General features: G+C 37.9%; 1 protein-coding gene across 1 annotated transcript in view; it reads left to right on the forward strand.

The window, feature by feature from the left end:
* Positions 1-23,507, forward strand: part of LOC141339239 (uncharacterized) — a 45,818-nt gene that overhangs the window by 16,238 nt on the left and 6,073 nt on the right. Inside the window, exons 2-3 of the mRNA XM_073844870.1 lie at positions 21,665-21,985; positions 22,255-22,593. Of these exons, the coding sequence (XP_073700971.1) occupies positions 21,665-21,985; positions 22,255-22,593 (660 nt within the window). The remainder of the gene's footprint in view (positions 1-21,664; positions 21,986-22,254; positions 22,594-23,507) is intronic.

The following is a 23,507-nucleotide window of genomic DNA, read 5'->3' on the forward strand; positions in this document are numbered from 1 at the left end:
AGTGGAACATTCCTGCAAAAGGAAGACTATCTTCGTGAAACAAGTGGCAGATCCTTTACCAAAAAGTTACAAAGTACACATTTAAAGGGACACACCACCATTTGGGCAAATGGTGGTTTGTAACTTTAAGACTGTTAACAAAAATTACATAATGTGCCTTAATACAAATTAGAATATAACAAGATCAGTTTGAGACTCATTAAAGAAATGGTAACATTTGAAATGTTGTCCATCCTATACAAAAAAAAAAAAAAAAAAAAAAATTACTTAATGCCCCTTTAAAGGGATGGTTCGGAGTAGAATTGACTTCATTGCTATGCACTTCGAAGCCCATGTAAATACCCCATCCAACGTTTTTTTTACCTTAGTCGAACATTTATGGAGATAGAGTTTTTCGAATTGCTTGTTACAGGAGTGATTGGTACATGTGATGTATCTCGTAAATTGCACCACTAAACGTCCAAGTAATCTTACCAAACTTGTACAGTAGTGTAAATAGGTTATGTACTCACAAAACGCTGCATCAGAACATTTGTAAGTCCACCATGAGTGTTTTAAAAACATGTTTTAGCCGATCCCTACTAGTCTCAAAAACTACAAATGGCAACACGTCGACGTCACTTCCCTGGTTTGAAAAAAAGCACGTAAAAGTGTCATGTCAACTTGTAGGAGGACTTTTACGTGCTTTTTTTCAAACCAGGGAAGTGATGTCGACTTGTAGTTTTTGAGACTAGTAGGGATCGGCTAAAACATGTTTTTAAAACACTCATGATGGACTTACAAATGTTCTGATGCAGCGTTTTGTGAGTACATAACCTATTTACACTACTGCACAAGTTTGGTAAGATTACTTGCACGTTTAGTGGTGCAATTTACGAGATACATCACATGTACCATTCACTCCTGTAACAAGCAATTCGAAAAACTCTAATATCTCCATAAATGTTTGACTAAGGTAAAAAAAACTTCGGGTATTTACATGGGCTTCGGAGTGCATAGCAATGAAGTCAATTCTACTCCGAACCATCCCTTTAAGACTTTAACCAAAATTACATATTGTGCTGTAAATACCATAATTTGCATTTTAAATTTAACAAAGATACAACTTATAGTACCTCTTTTCAAACAGTCAAAAGTTTAGATGCATTTTTCTTCAACCTATACAACAAAGTTGAATCTGCACATTTTTCTGCCACTTTAACAAAGTTTAATGTTTGTTACATAAAACACATCTATGTCTATGGAGACAATCAAGTGATTCCAACAGGCCAAGTTATAGGTGTGGAGAGACCCCTCACTTCAAATTGAATAAAAGCAAGATAGTTTTATACCAAACTGTGGAACATTCCTACAAAGGAAGACTATCTTCACAAACAAGTGGCAGATCCTCTACTATAAAAAGTTATATAGTACACATTTCAGACATCAAAACAAAAATAACATTCTGCTGTTAATAACAAAATATACATTGTACATTTAACAAAGCAAAAACTTATTGTACCTCTCTTCAAACAAAAAGTCGCAGAGAGTCCACAGCAAAAGTCCACGTTTAGGCTTCACACCACTCGTGATCGGCGAGTTCCTGTATCAGGGTTAGAACTCGAGGGTTCACGTTGAGTCGACGCTTTGAGTTTTTGGTCTCTACTTTGGTTCCTTTTTCCGGGTTTATGGAGAAAAAACACCTGTAGAATAAAAGCATATGAATCAATTTAAGTGATCGGTCAAAACACTAATGAGAACAAGAAAGAACAATATATGCAGTATCTTACTGAAGTGAGACACCCTCCCATTTTTGCTAATATTGTATTGTATCTATTAATGGGATAACACTATGGACATGAAACTTTAATACAAGTTAAAAGTGGTCTTTAGACTTTACTTTAGATTTATCATCCTCTAAATATAACCCAAAACACAGTCACTAACATTGAAACAGCTGCCACACAAGTGAGTACAACCTGTAATGAAGATGTCCAAATTGTGCCCAAAGTGTCAATATTTTGTAGGACAACCATTCATATGCCTTAAGCCTTTTGATCATGCACAATAAATCTAAAGTACACTCTACAAACTGTATCCTACACTTTGAGTTATATATGTTCATGTCTACAGCATTATCCCATGAAGAAATATAATAAAGCATTGACAAAAATGGGAGGGATGTACACACATCTGTGAGACACTTTATATTTACAACAGTTTTAGTCCAGACTCAGAGCCAGATCAAGACCAACACTTATTTGCTGTGCCTGTGCACTACACTGTATTTTCTTTTTTCTTTTTTAAAACTTGTGACAGAAATGTCTTGTTCTGTCTCCACCGTAGAATAGGGAGGAATGCAATAAAGATTCTTTTGTATGTCTGGTACATGTGAAGAATTGATAATAAAACTGACTTTGACTCTGACACCCAGCAGCAAGGCTGAGTGACCCAGACAAAGACCAGACTTGAGTCCCACTCTTAGTCTGGGTTTGACTCTCCACCTTGAGTCTCAGTCTGGGTCCTTGTCTTAGTTAACATCCAGATTAAGACATGGACCTCAGAGCCAGACTCCAGGTCAAGGAAATTATGTTTGAGAAATTAGCCATGTTTACTCACCTTTGAAGAAACTCAAGAGTGGATGCCAGCTCAGATGGATAATGGATATTGAAACAGTAGTAGCTCCCGAACATGAGGCACAGCGCAGACATGAAAGAGGAGCTGTTTGTGTTGATGAGGTTCTGATCCAGACTCAACATGTACCTTGTTGAGGAATAGCAGGACTGTCCTATGAATGAATTATTTCAAAGGGTGTATTAATAAGGGCTGCACACACACACATGGCAAATTTTATAAACAGTGCAATTAAAAAAAAAAAGATATAAAAACAAACTTACCACAGACAATTATGACGGGTGTCAGAGGCACTTGCTCCAGTTGGACCTCTTCTGCCAGACATGTATCTTCTACATAGAAGAACATGGACTCCTCCCTCTCATCAAAGTAGCTGAGCAGAAGAAGGATCATCTCTTTCACATCATCGGAGCAGCCACTCTGCGGTCCTCGCATTCTCTGAAGCCTTGCATAAGTCTTAAGCATCTTCTTGCTTTTGTTGACACAAACTGTGGTCATGTAGTTGAGAAGCCTTTTTCCCTTCAAATCCAAATTTCCTGTGAATGTCTCTTTGAGGTCAATCCCAGTGAGTTCCTTGAAGTGCACCGACATGCCAAGTTCATTAAAACAAAACGGCCACTCCTCTCTAAGGAATTTGATACTTTTTCCCTGGTTGACATGTTGGCGCTGTGTGTAAAAAGTGGACTTCATTAGACATTTCACCTCCTCTGAATTGGTCTCAGAGTGTTGGAACATCACTTTGAGTTTTTCCATCTTTTGCTGCTGGCTCTCTTGAGTTTCTTCACGGGGCAGAAATTTTACATTCCATTTAATGCACCCGTAAGTGTCCTGCATTGCTGCTCTCTCTTGTAATGGGATCTCATCTGTGTGGTCTGACTCATCAGTCTGATGTTTCCTTTTTCTGATTTTGGGTGTTGTAGTGCGTCTCACATTTTCAATTCTGTTTTGCAACTGTTTAACAAGGGAATGGTAGCCTGTTCCTACAATATCGCCCTCTATTACATCTTGCAGAGAATTGGGATATTTTGCCACCATTTTTTTTGCAACGTCAGTAGAGTGTTTTTTACCTACATGAGGGCATTTTTCAATCATGTCAGTCACAACAATCCGGACCATTTGCCTTCTCAGTCTTGGGCCTGGCCTTTTTCCCCTCTCCAAAGCCTGCATAATTTCATCAGGAAACTTATTCCATGGAATTTCAAAGCTGTCATCCCACTGTGTGTCAAGTCCTGGGCTGCTGGTAGAGGTTGATGATGAACTTCCGGGTGAAACAGAGAACGATGACACTGATTGGGTAGGTAAGATTTCAACAGATGATGGTGAGCTGTTCTCGGGAGTTTGGTCTTTAAAAGGAGAAAAAATATTCAATTATTAGATTAATTATTTAAATTATTATTAGTTCAAACTGTACTATATTACACAATGTTCATGTCTGCTTTTGGTTTTGAATAGATAACATTTTTATATGTTAAACATTGCATGGTGTTTTTACTTACATTTCCGTTTCCAAGCAGAAAGAAGTTTTCTAGCTTGTACAGGTCTCAGTGCTGTCGTCACATCAGCCTCCGTTACAAAGCGTAGATCATCATACATCTCAAATCCAATGGACTGCAAGTGCTCTACTAGGATGTTTTTGTTTACTGCTGGAAGTTCTGGTAGGACTTCCATGATGGCAACATCTAGGAAGGTTTGCTCCGAGTCACACATATTTGCAATGAAGAAATGCCACCTTCAAACAGAACAGAAAAAAATATATACAGTACGTACACTTAACAGAGCAGGGATATGCATCAGGTAACACTTAATGTCACACTATTTACAGTTGTACTTTATTTTGCCACAATACTGTGTTTCAGTGGAATGACTTGGTATCCATCAAGAATGTATGATACCAGAGGATAGAAATCGGGCAAGTCATTAATGTTAACACACTGTAACCCAAGACTGTCCTTTGTCACAGAATACAGATGGTATTCTGAGAGGAAGATGCCTTTGTGGATATCCATCAGAACATACACAGATGTGTAGTTTTGAATCAAGATAAGTAGAAGTTCACCAAACTCCATATACTCATCATTACTGTACACAAGAAACTGTCCTTTTTTATATGCAGTGCCCTTGTACTGAATGTCTGTTGTAACTGTGGTATTCCTTTCTGAAAAGGCAAACTCCTTGACTGTATGTTTAATAGTGTCACTGTAGAGGTTGGGATAAAACACACAGCTGTCCTTTACCTGCAGTTGTTTACTGCATTCTCGCCCAGCTAAAAGATATGCCTGATACATCTGATGACGCTCTGACAAAGTTTGACAAATGTTTTTGAAGTTTTTCAAATGTCGAGCACATCTTTTAAAATAACTGTGTTTACTTTCAAACCTAAGCGTCCATAACCTCATCAATGGACCAAATTTCAACGACAGTGCTGAGTAATGGCGCAAAAAGTGGTGCTTGGGTTTCAGTTGACTTTCAGGAAACAAAAGCTTTCTCGACTCCAAATATTCTTGGATCAAAATGTCCAGATATGCTATCTGGGACAAGGAAATCTTCTGAGCACAAATAAGATCGACAATGTCTTTTAGCTGGAGAGCTAACTGCCATACTTCATCCTCGTGGTTTTGCACTTTGTCACCAATCAAAACTGGTAGCAATCTCAAAAGGTTCCAGTTTTGAATGGCTTGCCCTGATAACTTGGCTCCATCAGGGTTGACTGCACATGGCTTTGTGAGTGCTTCAGATCCTTTATACTTAAACTGTTTGATGCGCCTGTTTAAGAGTGAGTATGTGAGCCATTTTTTCTTTTTTATAAAGTTCTTCAGGTACAGTGCTAGATCATATGACACGACTCCTTCAAAGAGGTCATGACCTAGACAAGGTGGGAGACCAGGCTGGGATACATGAAAAGTCTCAAGGGTATTAAAGATAGAGTTTACCTTTATTCCTCTAACGTTTCGGATGTTGTCAGCCTGGAGATCAGCAACAGCTGCGTCATACGTCTCCGTGGTACGTGGAAGACCACAAGCATTTGGATCAGCCTCAAACTCACTTCTGGTGATTTCACAGTACCTGCAAAAATATTGAGAGAAGCTGAAGTTCTCTGTGAACCCACCTATGAAATGAGAACCCAAATTATCCCCAGCAATGCAGAAAAGTCCCCCTTTTACAGTTTTTCCATCTACATTTATTCCATCCGTCTCTAAGGATTTCAGATCTGCCAACAACTCTGTGAAAACTTTGGCCATTCCAAAACGCTTAAGGTCATTCTCAAGACACAACGAGACCAAGAACATATTATCAGTATTTGAACGCAAATGAATGGGTAAATTTGCTAATGACAGATAGACTGCAAGAACTTTGTGTGTCTTTTTAGCAGATCCAAGGGGATTCACAATTTCAAAAGAATCTTGGTACAAAATCAGTTTAAGGCTTTCAGGGTTTTCATTAAAGAACTGGTGACGTTTGAAAATTTCTCCATCATATAAATCAGTAAAAACCTCTGCATCAGGATCTCCAAACTGTTGTGACTGTGTATTCTTCCACAAATGTGACTGTAAAAAGTTCTTCACAGTTTCTGCCACTGGTATGTAGTAAGCAAATTTTTGTGTCATGTTTTCATCCGTTCCCAACTCCACTTTTTGGGGTTCCGTGTATTTCAACATTTTTGTGAATGTCTGATTTCTGGAATATGTTGTTCGTAATTGTCCTTGATGACAAGCAGAGAACAAATCTGAATCTTTAATGCAGTCACAGATTTTTGTGACTGCTTCATCTGACAGGTTCATATCATTTTTTAATAAAGAACATACTTTAGTTATTGCGTAGGCTTGACCTAACTCATGCACATTTTGCATTTCCTCAACAATAGTCTGTATTGTAGAGGCAGGGATAAGCAGCTGTCCTTGCAGTTTAAGGTAAAAGAGACACATGTTTCTGAGATAAGACTGACTATCAATCTCTGGCATATCACTGGCTGCACTAGCTGTTGGCATGACTTCATGTGGATTTTCTGAAACATCTGTACTGCCAATGACATCTGGGGGGTGGGGGCGGTGGCGGGTTTCCCTGTACATGTCATCAATACCATCAGGGGAGCATGCTTTATGCTTCCTACACATGTGAGAAGTAAATGACGACTTTTTAGTAAACACATGCTTGCAACCACTGACTGGACATGACACAGACCTGCCCTCTCCAATATGATCATTTAAGTGAGACACTAACTCTTTCACCGTGAGAAAATGGCAGGCACATAATGAAACTGCACATTTTAAATCTGCAACAACAGCTTTCGGAGCAGCCTGAGGTGCAGGTGCATTGTGCAGACGATAAAAATGGCCCTTGAAAGCGGAGTAAGTAGTAAATGTTTGACTACAGTTGGCGCCAACACATTTGAACAGACAACGAGGCTCATTCCTATGCACTCTGCAATGCAGTACATAGCCTCTTAGTGTGTACAACTTCTTTTTACAGAAGACACAGGTGATCATTTTTAGTGTCTAAAGCGTTTGCCTGTACTTTATGCTGAATTAAGTTCTCACACGTTGACGTGCTCTTAAATACCTGATACTAGCTAGCTTACACCTCGTGCTTTACAGCACATATTTTTGCTTCCTCTCGAAAAAGTAAATTAAAAGCTTACCGTCCAAACTTTCGATTTTCCACAGCCACAGACCTTCCAAAAACGTGTATTAAAATAGTCGATGTGTCGTTAAATGATCCAAAGATTGCTCTGCTCTGAAGAGAAAAAGACCGCTCTTCTCAGGCCCGCTCGTTAATGACGTCGGCAGCCTCTCTTGCTATCCAATCAGAGACGAGCATTTTCAACTTCAAAATTAGGTGCGCTGCATCCAGAAATAAAACTGAATATATAATAGAAATAGAATATATAGACAGTACAGAAACCAATACACATTATTAGGCAATATTGAGGAGAAATCTATGTTTTAGTGCTGCATCCGATCAGAACCCTTTTATATCCACTGACAACGCTGAGCTGTTAGGAACTTAGAGTTCAGGGACTGCCATAGCTCTCTTATCAAATGGCACTGGGTGCAACCTCTCAGATTCACAACGATTAAAAAAAAAAAAAAAAACTTTTTATGGCATCTGTGGAAAGTAAACTTTTTTTTTTTTAAGAGAACGTATATAGATCGTATTACAAGTAATTCCAATAGCTCAGCAAGCACGAGCTAAATTATTAGAAATACATTTTATTTAAAAAAAAAAAACTCTTTTAAAACTTACAAGAATTACTTTAAAAAGAATCTGTTGTGCAAATATAGGTGGTCACAATAGGCCTCTGGGTAATGATGGCATCCACTACATGAAACACTTGAATGGTAAACCGTTCAAGCAAACAAAACAAAAACAACTGACTAAAACAACTGTTTTTACAACATTTGCATGTCAAATTAACAAAATTGTTTTGATATGAGAAATACACAATTTCTCTGTTTCTTTTACCAAAATTTGTAGTTTTAACAAATAAATTTGACTATAATCACAACTTTTTGTTGTAAATATTACAAAAAAATTATCTTTAATAGTTTACAAAGGTTCACTGTGATTTAAACAAAAAATATATGTTTTGGGGTTTACAATACTTTTCTGTATGGATTATACATAATTTTGATGTAAATTTCACAGTCTTTTTTTACAGTGTAATATGTGAACACAATGGAAAAAGAATTTTGAACCTGGCCTTATCCAATTCTGAGATTTCGTTTTTTAAAATATAGGCAAACTAGCGCATATTTAATTAGATAATGCCTAATTTGCATATTTAAACAAAATTACACAAACTTTGTAATACATTTTTTTCTCATCTTAATGTAGGTAATCAACTGGGAAAGTTTCATGGTGATATCTGCTAGTTAAAAATTTTACCCTATTCACCTGTAGTGTCTCGCCTTAAATGAAAATATTTCTAAATGAGTAACAGCTCAGCCGCTGCGCATCTCTAAAAGCAAAACAGTGGTGTTTCATTCATGAATCATGAATGAAAGTGCGTTTTGAACCAATCTTCAGTTCATGATTATCCATTATCCATTCTTGCTTCATTCCAGAATGAATCAGCCGTTCAAACGAATCATTTGTCTTACTGCCACCTGCTGGTGGATTTAGTGTCATTGTAACGTATACTTCGTTATTTAAAACGTAAAATGTCTATATTAAAAATGTATATTTAATACATTTATCTCAACATGAATTTATTTGCCCCTATGCCACCTCTGAGCCTCATTAAATGTCTGAAATTGCACTTTTGTGTTCCTTTGTGCCACCTCTGTAGTACAAATTTTTATTAATACTAATTTTATATGATTGGTAATATAGTCGTCTTTTTCTGCTATTATAATGTTTTAATTAGAAATTTTACAAATAAAATATAATAAATACTTTTTTTTTGACAGATGATGACTTTTAATTAAAAAAAAATGCCAATACAAAGGTAAAAAGCAAACTGTGTTCATTCAGCCGACAGAATCCTGCCTAGTCACAGCGCACCATAGTTTTTCAGATTGCAGATCTGTCCCAAATCATTGTTAATGTTGATAAAGACTTGACCCTGGGCTGGAAGATTGAGTATTGTGCATTTAAGCAAAATATTTGTATTTCTGTAGCTCTAATAAAGTCTGTATGCTTCATAGAGATATAATTTATGTTTTAGCCTTTTCTTCAGGTCGTGGAAGCATGGTACATTTGCATCTTGTTACGCACTTTATTTCACAATGCCATTTTCCTGTTCTTAGATAATTTTGTTGATCAGTTATTAAAATCAAATATTAAAAATTAAGATAAAAATTATATAAAACGAAATTTGTTTAAGAAGGGATTTACCACAAATAAAAACGTACGAAGTGGTCAAAAATTGTGTCTGACCCTCTCCAGTTCTCCCCCGGCATATTTTTATCCAATCATACCACGTCCTTTATCACATTTACAAATCACACAAACTTCTTTCGTAATTAACATATTAAACTGAAACAAAACACAAACAAATAATATTTAAACAAATGTAAAATAAAAAATATTTTTTTTTCTGAAATGGCTGGAATTAACGATATAGATCTCGCACATTCTCTTTTCGTTTGATCTGTTTGATCTGCCGGATTTTTATCATTCTTGAAGTAAACATTTGCCCGTTTGGTGATTAAATAAACTGTTTTAGATTTCCCCTTGAACTACACGCGACACGTCTTGTGTGTCTGTGTGTGTGTGTGATTCCTGCAAGTTGTCTGCGCAACGCAGCGCTGCACTTTTGTTTGTGTTCATTAAGAGTGGGTGAAAAATGAATTCTCGGATGCATCTCAATCCTCTCTTCAATGAGCTTTTGTTTTCCCCACATATGGCACGTGCGTGCGCTAGAGACGCGGCGGGCTTCATTGCACAGCATTTGCACTGTGAACTTTCAACCGCAGTTTTTTAGTTTACATATGCCTTCATTTCTGCCGTTTGTAATGCAGTTAGATGCACAAAACTCTAGGCTTGGGCGGTATCCAAATTTTGATACCGTCAAACCTCCTCCCTATTTTACCGCAGTATACGGTATTATCGTGAATAATTTAAAAAAAAATATGACGTAAGGCTCAGACAGCGTCACCAAACTGTTGGCTTGTGCCTAAACTGTTCAGAAACTGAGTACCAAACACTACTGAAACTTGCGACCATAGTTTCTCCTCTTTCTCCTCCGCTGTCACATGATGACAACCACCATGGGCTCAATCGTCACCCTAACCCACCCACACCTATATTTTTTTCTGATTTAGATAACCGCACCCGATTGTCATATTACACTTGTTGTAAATCTTAGTTTTGCATGATGAAATGGATGGAAATAATTAATTCATAACGAATTAATCAATTGCAGCCAGACGATTTTTGCGTTCCGGAATTTGTTTTTAAAGATCCGGCATTAACAAGTGCATTAGATCGTGACAGTGCGTGAGTGCAGACGAGACAGAGCAAGCGCGGGTTTATGTAGATGTATTTGGAGGCTGTGTGTTGGTCCTTAACATATTTTCAATCAACTTAATCATCTTTAAGTTCAAAATCGCTCTCATTGATTGCCTACTGCTTAACCCACTCTCTCCAAACGCATTTAATGAGCAGCAGAATGTTTAGAAAGAAAGTATAATATCAGAAATAATACCAAATCAAACGAAATATTATTATGTATTAACATTATAAACACTATAAACATAGCTATAAGCTAGTTACCCTGACTCCAGAACGAATCATTTAAATGTAACGATATTCAGAACAGAACAGGAATGAAACAAAATATATAAAGTTAAGAAACCAAAACAAAGCGAAACTAAAAATAGCAGGCGTTGGATTCACGTGCCTCTGTAATTCGGCACAAATCCAAGTGTTTCCATATTCCCAATTTATTTCAATGATAAACTGTTATTTATAATGTATGCTAGGCTTTGTACTGTACGTTCGTATTTCGATGGAAAAAAAAATATATTCTCTTGAGCAAAAATGTCCAGAAATCTTCATATTTAAACTTGTTTTTTGTTCCAAGCTCTTTCGTTATGGTAAAACCATGAAAAAGGCATATTTGGTGTAGTTTATTTAATCTAATTTAATTAAAATTATTTTGATTTTTTTCTGCTGTTTTTGTATGCCTCATTTATTAATGTAAACGAACTATTTTGTGTAATTCGTTTAGAGTTCACTGTAATTTGTATTGTGGTCGCGAACAACTTCCTTGTTATTATTTCCTCATAATAATAATAATAATAAAATAAGTAAAGATGCGGAAATTGAAATCATTTGGCTATATAGTGTGATTAAGTGTGTGTTTTTCGTGAGCGGGTTGCTGCTGCTGCGGGGGCGGGGCGGTGCGGAGGATCGAGATGCCGGCTCAGCATCGTGATGTCTCCCAGCAAACAGGGGACGTCCCCCGGACGTTGCGAACGTCCGTTTAGGTCCGCAGTACGTCCGCTTTATAACGTTCGCTGACGGACGTTCGGAGGACGTCCGGATTTGGTCCGATTTGTAACGTTCGCTGGCGGACTTTCTGAGGACGTCCGCATTTGGTCCTCGTTTTGACGTTCGCTGGCGGACTTTCTGAGGACGTCCGCATTTGGTTATAGTTTTGACGTTTGCTGGCGGACGTTCGGGGGACATCTATTTTTGCATTATATATATATATTTTTTTATCATATATTAAACAAAAAGGCATCTAAGCTTGCTCTATTCTTTTTCTATTCTATCTGTTTTCTATTTATTATATAATTAGAAAAAAAAAAACTGACAGACCGTCATATCAATTCCATATCATAAAAAAGCGTCTGCTAAATGGCTTAATTGTAAATGTAATAGATTTGAATTAATTGTATAATAAGTTAATGTTAAAATGTTATAACTCATTTCTGGAAAAAGAAAATAGGAGTGACTTCTGCAATTAAAGATGTCATCAAATCATGAGTCTGTTTTTAGCAGTTATGTCATTTAAACATCAAAAACATGATACCCTTCAATAATATAATTGAACACAAGCTACAATTAAGCTCTATGCATTCCCCATGCATGAAGAACATAAGGTTGCTCTAAAAGTATGTTAATATAGAGTGATGAATGCAGCCAAGAAAACGAAGAATGGAAAAGAAAGTGGAAAATAACACAGGTAAGAAAAATACATGTATTCTATTTACATATTAAACTGTTGGTAAACCAATAAGAAAAGATATTTAGGAAAATTCTTCTTTTTGCATTTAAATGTAGGCTACAAGCAAGTGTAGATTAAATGAGCGCGTGATTGAGTGACATCACTTTAGGGTTACGCGCATGTATCCTTGGCAACGCTCAGCTGCTTAGTGAGTAGTGACAGTTAACGGTCCTCCCGGTCATTTATTCAGACACAGCCTTTTGTTTTCGCTTTTGTCGGTCGAAAAGGTATTTATACTTTTATATTTATAAACATTAGCTACCATAACCACTGTGTAATGCTGAAAAGTTAACATTTTAAAACGTTTGCTGAAGTTGTCCGTCGTGTACGGCTGCTGACAGTTAGCATGTGAACACTTTTTGAAGCTAACGTTAGCATGTGAAGGTGAAATGATTAAATGTACCTGATATTTACAAAAACTGAACTTAGGTATTTAATTTTCATGTGGTAAAAATACACACAGAGACGCCAATGCGGCAAAAGAAAAAAACATTTGGGACGGATAGCCTCATTCACTAAATTACTGACCGCCTGGTCTAAATCCAAATTCTCAACAGTCTTTGCAAATTATTTTTCAATGGACAAACTATAGTTATAGAAATAAAAAATCATAATACTACTGCATGTTTTAATTTTGTTGTTTTAGGATAGAAGATAACGGGAAGAATTGCCGTCGGACTAACCCCACAGCTGGCAACCACACCCACACACGGAAAGAGCACTGCAACTTTACAAATGTTCAATTAAAATAAACGTATTTTGCTCTATACAATGTGTTTGTTGTCTTTGATTAGCCTAAATGTAAAATAAAATGACATCCAGAGAATTTAAATTGAAAGTCCCCTAAACGCCCCGAATGGCCGTTGCACGTCCTGTGAACGTCCCCGTGAACGTCCGGAGGACGTCTTCGCGAACGTCCGCTAGACGTAACGGGGACCCTACACAATGACGTCCGGAGGACGTTCGCAGAGGCCATTTAGGGGACGTCCTGGGGACCTTTTTTTGTTAGCTGGGCTATCAGTCTCCGGCGATGGACGATGGCATCATCTATCGACCCAGCCCTATTATTATTATACCACTGCGCGCCTAGCCTGACATGCTCTTGCGTATGAATGAACGGGCAGCATCTGTAGAGCGGGCGCGAGCGTGAGCGCATCAGGCACAATCGTCAAATCTATTTTAAAAGAATCCGCCACGGTCCTGACCACATCACTGTCTTTACTGGGTGTTTTTAGGGAATATTTCAATTTATGAACATACGATTGAATTAGCTATTCATGTGGGCTGTCGTGATTTTGGATAATGCAGGACACTACCGAATGATGCGCATCAGAGAAGTGGGTAAGCGCAAAGCCGTCCACTGCATTACCGAGCTCAATAGGCTGATTTCACGCGGCCGCCATTTTGAAATCGAAAGCGAGGCTGCGGTGGGAGGAAACCCGGAAGTAGCGCGTTGAATCACAGGACAGCTGCGAAGGTGATGGCATACTGTTGTGTACCTGGCTGTACGTCTTATCAACGTAAAGAAAGTGATAAAAAGTTATCCTTTCATCGCTTTCCGAGTGACCCAAAAGTCTGTCGTGAATGGATAGTTAAAATAAGAAGGGATATTGGACCTCATTTTCAGGTAAGTTAAGCGAAATAACATTAGTTAGCTAACGATAACGTTAGCTTTCCATGTAACACACGTTTGAGATGCCATTTATCAAACTAACGCCAAATAACTGATTGTCTCGTAAGATTACAGACAACACGAGGGTGTGCTCCAAACATTTCACTCAGGAATGCATTGTTCGATCGCTCACCGGTTTAAATCAAGGGGCAACCTCCTGCTCTCTCTATTGAAACCAACACGGAAGTGTCTTAAAATGCAATTCATCGACTGGCCGCTTGAGGCTGGCTGCAAAAGAGAGTCAGTCCCATTGACTCCCCATGTTAAAATGCCCAACTTTACAGCAGAAAAAAGTATGTTTACAGCCTGGTTCAAAAAATGGTTTTGGTCTATATAGCTAGTTTTGCCCTTCATGTCAACTGTGAGGGGGGTGAATTTTTTTATAACTCATCCGTTTAAGTTATATTAAGCCTTAAAGTTCAGCATAATTAAGGGCGTGTCCACTTGAGTGACAGGGGGATTGCCGCTGCTGTCACCACTGTCGCGCTAGGCGGGCGTGGTTTCAGCAACCAGCTCCACCCACGTCCCGCCTTTTTGCCCATTTTTGATTAGCCGGGAGTGACGCGCGGTGACGCGTTTCCAAGATGGCGACGGCCGAATCCCGCCCACTTTAGGCTTCAAAATAGCGCTTCAGAATCCTACGGGTGACGTCACGGATACTACGTCCATATTTTTTACAGTCTATGGTTTAAATCGACTGAAACAGGGAAGCGTGCCGACGGTGTTTACATGGTGCAGTGAGCTCAAGCCTAGGAGGACACTTCAGCGAAGTCAGAGGTGCGTTAAATATTTTTTGATTTTGTGTAACTGTTAATTCAAATATTTTTTAATTGATTAGTTTAATCTTAATCAAGATTGTGATAGTACAGTGATGTTTTACTCTTGTTACCTAACCAAATTACAGTATTGTCAGAATGCTGTAGTACCAAGACTGTACGCAAATATCAAACCTTTTTAAGCAAATTTGATAGATATTAGTTTGTTTCAGATGGAATTATGAAGTGTATGTAGTGTTTACAATGTGGCAACTGTACATTAACAGAACTGTATGAACTGTCAAGACTGAAATCATGACTATATTAATTTTTTTTTTATCTTATCCAGTGTTTGTGATATTGAAACATGTGAGGAGGAAGAGGAGGAGGTCCATTCATTTTCTGATGAGAACACAAGAGAACAGTGAGTCATCTATCTCAGACTTAAGAGCACGGACACATTGATGGTTAGATCTGACTGAAAAGATTTCCAGTGAAAGCCTCAATCAATTTGAAATCTAGATTAGATTGAAGGACATAGCTGACCTGAAAAAAGATGATACAAAATGCATGTTATTATTTTCAAATCCCACAAATTCTTTGGTTTTTCAGCATTTTTGTGTATTTTAACAATTTCCAACAATGACTATATGATTTTGAGTGTGAATAGATGGATCTCAAAATCATACAATCATTGTTGGAAAGGAATCGTATATAAAAATTCTAAAAAAAAAAAAAAAGAATGTGTGGGTCCTGAAGGATTTTTCTGAAGAACGGCAGGCAGATATAGTGTTCAGGACAAACAAGGGACTCATTAACAACTATCAATAAACAAAACAAGAATAAAAATTAAGAATAAAGGGAATATAATCTTCTGTATATGGTCATTTTTATAAATTCAATTATAATTTTCACTTGTGGTCTATATGTAAAATATCTTATTCAGGTCGGTACTAAAACAATTACTACAGTACTAAAACATTTTGTATGATCCCTGGTAAAATAATTAACGTTTGCAGATTCTGCGAGGTCTATGGAATTTTTGATCTCAACTGTATGTAAATTTCTCCTTGATACTTATTTGTTCTTAATATAATTTATCTTTCTCTTCTGTATTAATATGTAGGTCTAACAATGGCTTTGCGGCACTGCAAGACCATGATTACCTGGAAACGCCCCCTTCCATGGAAGAGCAGCTCTATGCAGCACAGAAGGAAATTGTTCATCTGACGGAAGAAAATGTAAATTTACGAAGTCAGCAGTTTTGTCTACAGCGATTCCAATATGATCCCACAATGATCATGTTCTACACAGGATTTAAAGATTATGAGACCCTCAAAGCACTCTACCTGTCTCTTCAACCTACAGCACAGTCTCTGGTGAGATGGAGTCAAATGCAAAGACTTAGTAAAACAGAACAGACTGTAACAACTGGCTTTCATGCTCATGACATGTGTCTCTTTGACCAGTTTTTCTTGTTCCTCTGCCGTATGAGGCAGGGTCTTCTTTCTGCAGATTTAGCTGTAAGGTTTAATGTGTCAAAGGCCACAGTTAGTCGAATATGTATAACCTGGGCTAACTACCTTTACTTCATGCTTGGCACACTTCCAGTATGGCCAAGTAGAAAGGCTGTAGATGACTTAATGCCACCCTGTTTCAAGAAGACCTTTCCCAAAACACGTGTTGTGCTAGATTGCACTGAAATCCGTGTTCAAACAGCAAGCTCAAAGGTTCTTAACACCGTAACATACTCTCATTACAAAGGCACCACGACTTTGAAATCCCTGATTGGCATAACCCCTTTTGGGTCAGTTAGCTTTGTAAGCAACCTATACACTGGCTCCATATCCGACAAGGAAATCACCAAAGAGTCAGGAATTCTAAAACTCCTCGAGCCAGGTGATGAAGTAATGGCCGATAAGGGCTTCCTTATCAGAGATCTCCTTGGTGACATTGATGTCAGTCTTGTAACCCCAGCATTCATAGGGCCAAGTGGACAATTCAGCAAAGAAGAAATCACACACACCCAAGAGATCGCCCGCTTGAGAATACACGTGGAGAGGGCCATCAGACGGATCAAAGAATACCACATTTTTGATGGTGTCCTACCACTTTCACTCTGTGGTTCAGTTAACCAGATGTGGACTGTATGTGCTCTACTCACAAATTTTCAAGGGCCTCTATTTTAAAATGTTGAAAATGAGCTCACCTTCAGGCAATCCAAGAAGTATAGGAGTTTCTTCATAACAGATTTGGAAAAAAATGTAGCATTGCATCACTTGCTTATTTTTTTTAATTTAGACAGCATTTCATTGCCTGTGTCTGAACTGACCTTCTTTGTTTACGCATACGGGTGGCAAGGCTAACGTTATCGTTAGCTAACTAATGTTAATTCACTTAACGTACCTGAAAATAAGTTCCAGTATCCCTTATTTTCATTTATGAATAAAATAATAGTTTGTACATTCAGTGGAATTGAGTATCTTTAATGTAAAAATGAGTAGTTCTAAAACTGTACACATTTCTTCCATACTTCAACAATATACAGTAACATTCATTAATAAATACAATTTTTGTACCTTCAGTGGGATTCAGTTTCTTTAATATAAACAGAGTTCTAAAACTACACATTTATAAAATGTTTAGTTCAACAATATACAGTTACAAACAATTATAAATCATATTTTTGTACTTTCAGTGGAATTCAGTTTCTTTAATATTAAGAGGAGTTCTAAAACTGTACAAATATTTCTCATATACTTATTTCATCACGGAAGCATATGCATGCCTGTTAAAGTTATAGTAACTGATAATAATAATCTCTTCAAAGGAGTAGTTCACTTTCAGATTTTTTTTTTTACAGATAACGTACTCACCCCCTTGTGATCCAAGATGCTCATGTCTTTCTTTCTTCCGTCGTAAGGAAATTATGTTGTTTGAGGAAAACATTTCAGGTGTTCTCTCCATATAATGGACTTCTATCGTGCCCCCGAGTTTGAACTTGCAAAATGCAGCTTCAAAGGACTCTAAACGATCCCAGATGAGGAAAGAAGGGTCTTCATCTAGCAAAACGATTATGTTCTAAAAAAAATAAATAAATTACAATTTATATACTTTTTAACCTCAAATGCTCATCTTGTCTAGCTATGTGTCTACTCTGTGTAGAGATTAAAAAGTATATAAATTGTAAATGTTTTTAGAAAATAACTAATCGTTTTGCTAGATAAGACCCTTCTTCCTCGGCTGGGATCGTTTAGAGTCCTTTGAAGCTGCATTTAAACTGCATTTTGGAAGTTCAAACTCGGGGGCACCATAGAAGTCCACTATATGGAGAGAAATCCTCAAATGTTTTCCTCAAAAAACAATTTCTTTACGACTGAAGAAAGACATGAACATCTTGGATGACAAGGGGGTGAGTACGTTATCTGTAAATTTTTGTTCTGAAAGTAAACTACTCCTTTAAAAGGAAGGTGTGTGTAGTATTTTTTGACTTATAAGCACAGGTTGGGCAGCCAATAGTTAAAAAAGAACTGGTCCAACTTAGCTTTCACAGGCTCCCATTTGTCGTTGGCAAAGTGAATGCGTTCCAGGTGGAAGTCATTTCTGGCTTTGACCAAGAAGTCACACCATGTCATTCCTGTGATTCCCATTTGTCCAATCATCTGATAATGGTATTCATGGCTGGTTTTGAGAGCAAACACACCATCCGGTCTTACAGAAAGGTACTTGCACTGTAGTACACTGTCTACATTAGGACATTTGATTTCAAGTAACCCCAGAGCACCAGTGCTGTCAACCACCTTCCGATCAGGTGACGTGCCCAAATAGGGGGCATGTGGGTTTATGACAAAGCCACAAGAATAAACATGATTACTTGTTACCCGCTCATATTGTGCAGCTGCATCTGGCTCCAGTTCCAGCCCCCTTTTCATTGCCTGTGTCTGAACTGACCTTCTTTGTTTCTGCATACTGGTGGCAAGGCTGTGCAAGTCTGCAACTCGTGAGACTATCCTCTTAAATGTAGATGAAGTCAGACGCTGGGAACGAACACGGTGCCATAACTTACTGTTGCTCTGCCCCCTTGTTTCTTTCTCTAGTGCCTCAGCATCAGAGTGTGTAACAGCCATGCCACTATAAAAAGTGCTCTCCTTTTCATTGAGAGCTGTTGAGTATGTGCATGGTTGTGGTGGGAGAGGAAAAGGTGGGCAGGGATCAGTGGTAGTGGTAGTGGGCAACCCGACGACTTGGTAGGTCAATGTTGATCCATGGGGCATATGTCCAAATTCAGTTGCTACTTTGTCTACTGGGTGTCTCTTTGATGCCTCCAGGAGTTTGTACATTTGGCTGTTGCTTCCAATTTTAGCAAGGTTTTCATGGAGGTCATTAGCAAACTGATCGCTTGGTAGAGGAGTTGGAACAGGACAATATACATTGGGTATAATTCCATGACTTGATCTTTTATAGATTGTTTGAGATGGATTGGAGATGGATGGCTTCAATTTTGAGATTTTAACCATATTAATAGGTTTAGGGGCTAGACCCATAGAACGAGAAGGAATATGCCATGTCTGTGGCAGGGAGGTTTTGCTAACAACAGGTGGAACTGACTTGTACTCCATTTTGATGTAGTGTGCCAGGGTATACAATAACCCGATTTGATGATTGCAGTGGCCCAGGCCAGCTTTGCAGTTGCATTTTGACTGTCCGATGACAAAGGAACCCTCAGACGGAAATTCCATCTGAAAAAAAAAAAGAATTATAATGTACAAGTCATTATTTATTTAAAAATGACAATATTAAAGTCAATGTAGGAAGTAAAGGAACATTCTAACAGTGAAACTCACATACTATTCAGGTTTGCTTTTCATCTTATATTTGGCTCTGGTTTTAGGAAACTAAATGGACAACAGTGCACTAATTTTTGACAAGTACAGTAATTGTACTGAAATTGTGTTTAACACATGTGTGTATACATATATATGTGTGTGTGTATTCATAAATACACACACACACACACACACACACACACACACACACACACACACACACACACACACACACACACACACACACACATGCATACATACATACATACATGCACACAATTAATGGAAAAATGAATGTATAAAAATATTACCTACTGAAACACTCCAGCAAAAGATAGTAAAAACTGACTCAGAATATTTTTAGCTAATAAAAATACTAATGTTCTAATAATTTCGGCCACCACCGTATATACACACTTGCATATGTGTGTGTGATATTAATGTCAAAAATATAAAATGCCAGAAACATATTTTCCCTTCCACTGACTTTCCTACAACCAGACTCATTATGAAAAAGGCGTTTTTCAGAAAGACAGAAAGTGGGAAATGAACAGAAACGAACTTCGGCACTTGAACTCTAGCGCCTGAACTCCTAAACTTTAACTCATGTAACCATTACCTGCACCATGTAAGGGGTATCGTTTTTTCGCATTGAGCGAAACGCCCTTGCTCTCACAACACAGCCTGAACCTGACTCATTTTTCCTGACTGCAAACATTGGAAAAAAAATTGAAATACTTGCTAACATAAAATTCGAAATACTTGCTAACATAACATGTCCTTTAAAATTAAAACATGTCTAAGGAAGATGAATGCTAAGGCAGATGTATCTCATTAGCATGTTTAGCTTCGTGTAAACTAAAGTTTACCATACCTTCAATTTCGGTGATGTAATCCTCTATCCAGTTGCTGTAGCCTTTTAAAAGCACAGCTCGGGGAATTCGACAGCCCTCATCGGCCCATTTTTCAATGTCTATCATGGAAAATCGTGGCAACAGCTGGAGGTTTGTAGTCCAGGGCATGTTGTTGTTGTTGTTGTTGTTGCTGCTACTTCCGGGTTTCCTCCCACCGCAGCCTCGCTTTCGATTTCAAAATGGCGGCCGCGTGAAATCAGCATTAGCACAGGCATAACTCCCTTCAAACTTTATAGGGAATGTCACCGTTTCTGTCAGCAAAAACTACACACAAATGAAATCGTCTGCCTGATGAAAAAGTACATAAAGCACGTTCATGTTTTAGAAAATGCAGTTAATATTAGCATCAATGATTCATCTCATCCACCCGCAAATAATCAGAATGCATTTTTTTTTATTACCCGACCCATGGATTATCAGCAGCGCTCTCGGATATAACAGCCGTCCGCGCATACACACTTTTAGGCATTAAATAAATTATATTTAAGATTTAATCCTTGTCTCCTATACAGTATGTGCATTGTTTTTTATGACAGTATAACGGTATTGAAACTGATACCGTTGCTATTTTTAGATCCCGCGGTATACCATAATACCGTATTACCGCCCAAGCCTACAAAACTCCGCACTGACAGACTTTCACTTGTGCTTTGGGTTTGTTCGTCCTTAAAAGCTTGATTGCAGATGCGGTTAAATGCACTGGCATTTTCGAATACTTTTATACGAAACTGATGTACAGTACACACCGTCAGTTATGTTTTCAGAGCAGGACAAAACATCTGATATATCGAAATAGATCTGTGCATTCGTTTCAATGCAGCCTGTTAGCTGCCACTGTCTATGATCTTAATCTCATCAGTAATAATCAATCGAAAAAGAAAAAACAATAACTATTTTCTGTGAACTTGCAGACACCTTAAAGAACACTTATTTTAAATAAGTAATTGTTTTAAAAAGTAGCCTGCTTATATAATAATAAAAATCAATTTGATATAAAATGTAAATGAAAATGTAGCCATGTGCAGTAATATTGAAAACTGAGAATGTGACGCATGGTTATGTTTAGTTGATATTGAAAATCGTAATTAAATTGAATCTTTTTTTTTATCCAATTTTATCCAAGGCTGTGGCTTTAGTCAGTTGTAGTTCTCGTGTTTATCTTTTCCTCAGTGATGTTAGATCAGAGTCATTAGCAGCTGTTTGTTCTGCAGGTGTGTTTGGTGCTGATGGAGATGAGGTGGAGACAGTGTCAGTGATGGAGGGAGATTCTGTCACTCTAAACCCTGATCTCACTCAAATAAAGAAATTTACTCAGATAGACTGGAGGTTTGGAGATTCAGTCATTGCTCGAACTGATGGAACAGAGATCTCCTATCCCAAACCCACTGAGAGATTCAGAGGCAGACTGCTGCTGGACCTGACTGGATCTCTGACCATCAAGAACATGAAAACCAAACACTCTGGACTCTATGAACTACAGATTGACCACAGTTCTGGGACCTTAGATAGGAAATTCAATGTTACTGTCAAAGGTGAGAATGTGTTTTTAATATTAAAAGTTTAGTTTAGTTTTTTTATTGAAGAAGCCATATGCTAAGCACTTGTTTTCCTTTCTACTGTAATGTATGTGTTTGTGCGCGTCTATCAGTCGTTTACTTCCTGTTGGACAGTTGTTGGCATGTGTGTTTGAATGAGAAATCAAACCACCGTAAGCCATATGACCATTAGATAAACTGATCAACTGTAAACCTTATACTCTATGTCAGAAACAGTGTTTAATCTCTGTCTAAATGTCTTTTAGAGTCTGCATCTAATGCTGGTAAAGCTGAAATGAAGGTCATATCAGTGATTGAGGGATATTCTGTCACTCTTCAGACTGATGTTACTAAACTAGATGGAGATGAGCTGATAGTGTGGAGATCTGGAGAAGAAGGAAAACTCATAGCTAAAGCTGATATAGAGGACAAGAGCTCACCGTTATATGATACTGAAGAGAGATTCAGAAACAGACTGGAGCTGGATTATCAGACTGGATCTCTGATCATCACCAACACCAGAACCACAGACTCTGGACTTTACACACTGAAGATCAGCAGCAACACACACACCACAGACAAGACATTCACTCTTACTGTCAGTGGTAAGTATATTTTATATTAATGATTGTTTATAAGCTGTCTGTTCCCAGATAGCAACATAATGTTGGCCCAGATCCGGCCCACATCTGGCAGATGTGATGATGTGGCCCACATGCGGCGTGGAATAATGACACTTGGGCGAACCGCTCCTGTTTGATCTGGGCCAAAATCAGGCCATAGCCATGCCAATAAACCACACTGGACCTTATCTGAGACACAAAACCTGTGTATGAAGAGCTCTTTTCCAAAACGCGATAAACGCCAAATTAAAAAACAAATGAGTTAATTACAGGGTTTCAGCAGGGTCTTAAAAAGTCTAAAATGTTCTAATCTAAATTTTAGGCCTTAAAAAGTCTTAAATTCACTGTTCTAGGTCTTAAATAATTTTACACAGGTCTTATTTTTCCGATGTCCATGTAATGCTCATTTAAATTCTCTTTTTGTTGTTGCTCGGTTGTTTCGGTGGTGTTGTAGTTCTTTATTTCACTAGTCCAAATATTATTTGCTGTATTAGAACTACAAATGAGACCAGCATGCAATAGCCAATCCACTTTTCTGTTATTGGCGCGAGTCTCTCTCGGATTGTACCACACCACAGAAGTAAAATGGATTTAACTTTTTAGCAAGTTTAGCAATACTTGGCTTGAAAAGACTGCATATAGGGCTAACAACTGAAGATTTTTTCTTCCCCTGCGGAAGTTACTGCATCTTCAGACAGAATCAAAGTAGCAGAATACAGGTCAAACTACCTGTTTTTTCTGTATATAATGTTCTCAATAATAATAAATATAGGTCGAGCTAGCTGACCGCCAGCCTTCGAAATACTTTTAAAATGTTTTTTATTTTTTGCCCGACTGAACAAACAGTCTGATTAAAACTGAAATGACAAAAATAACCAGCAAAGCATCGAAAACAC

Source organism: Garra rufa, chromosome 7 (genome assembly GCF_049309525.1).
Source record: "Garra rufa chromosome 7, GarRuf1.0, whole genome shotgun sequence".
In the NCBI taxonomy this organism is placed as follows: domain Eukaryota; kingdom Metazoa; phylum Chordata; class Actinopteri; order Cypriniformes; family Cyprinidae; genus Garra; species Garra rufa.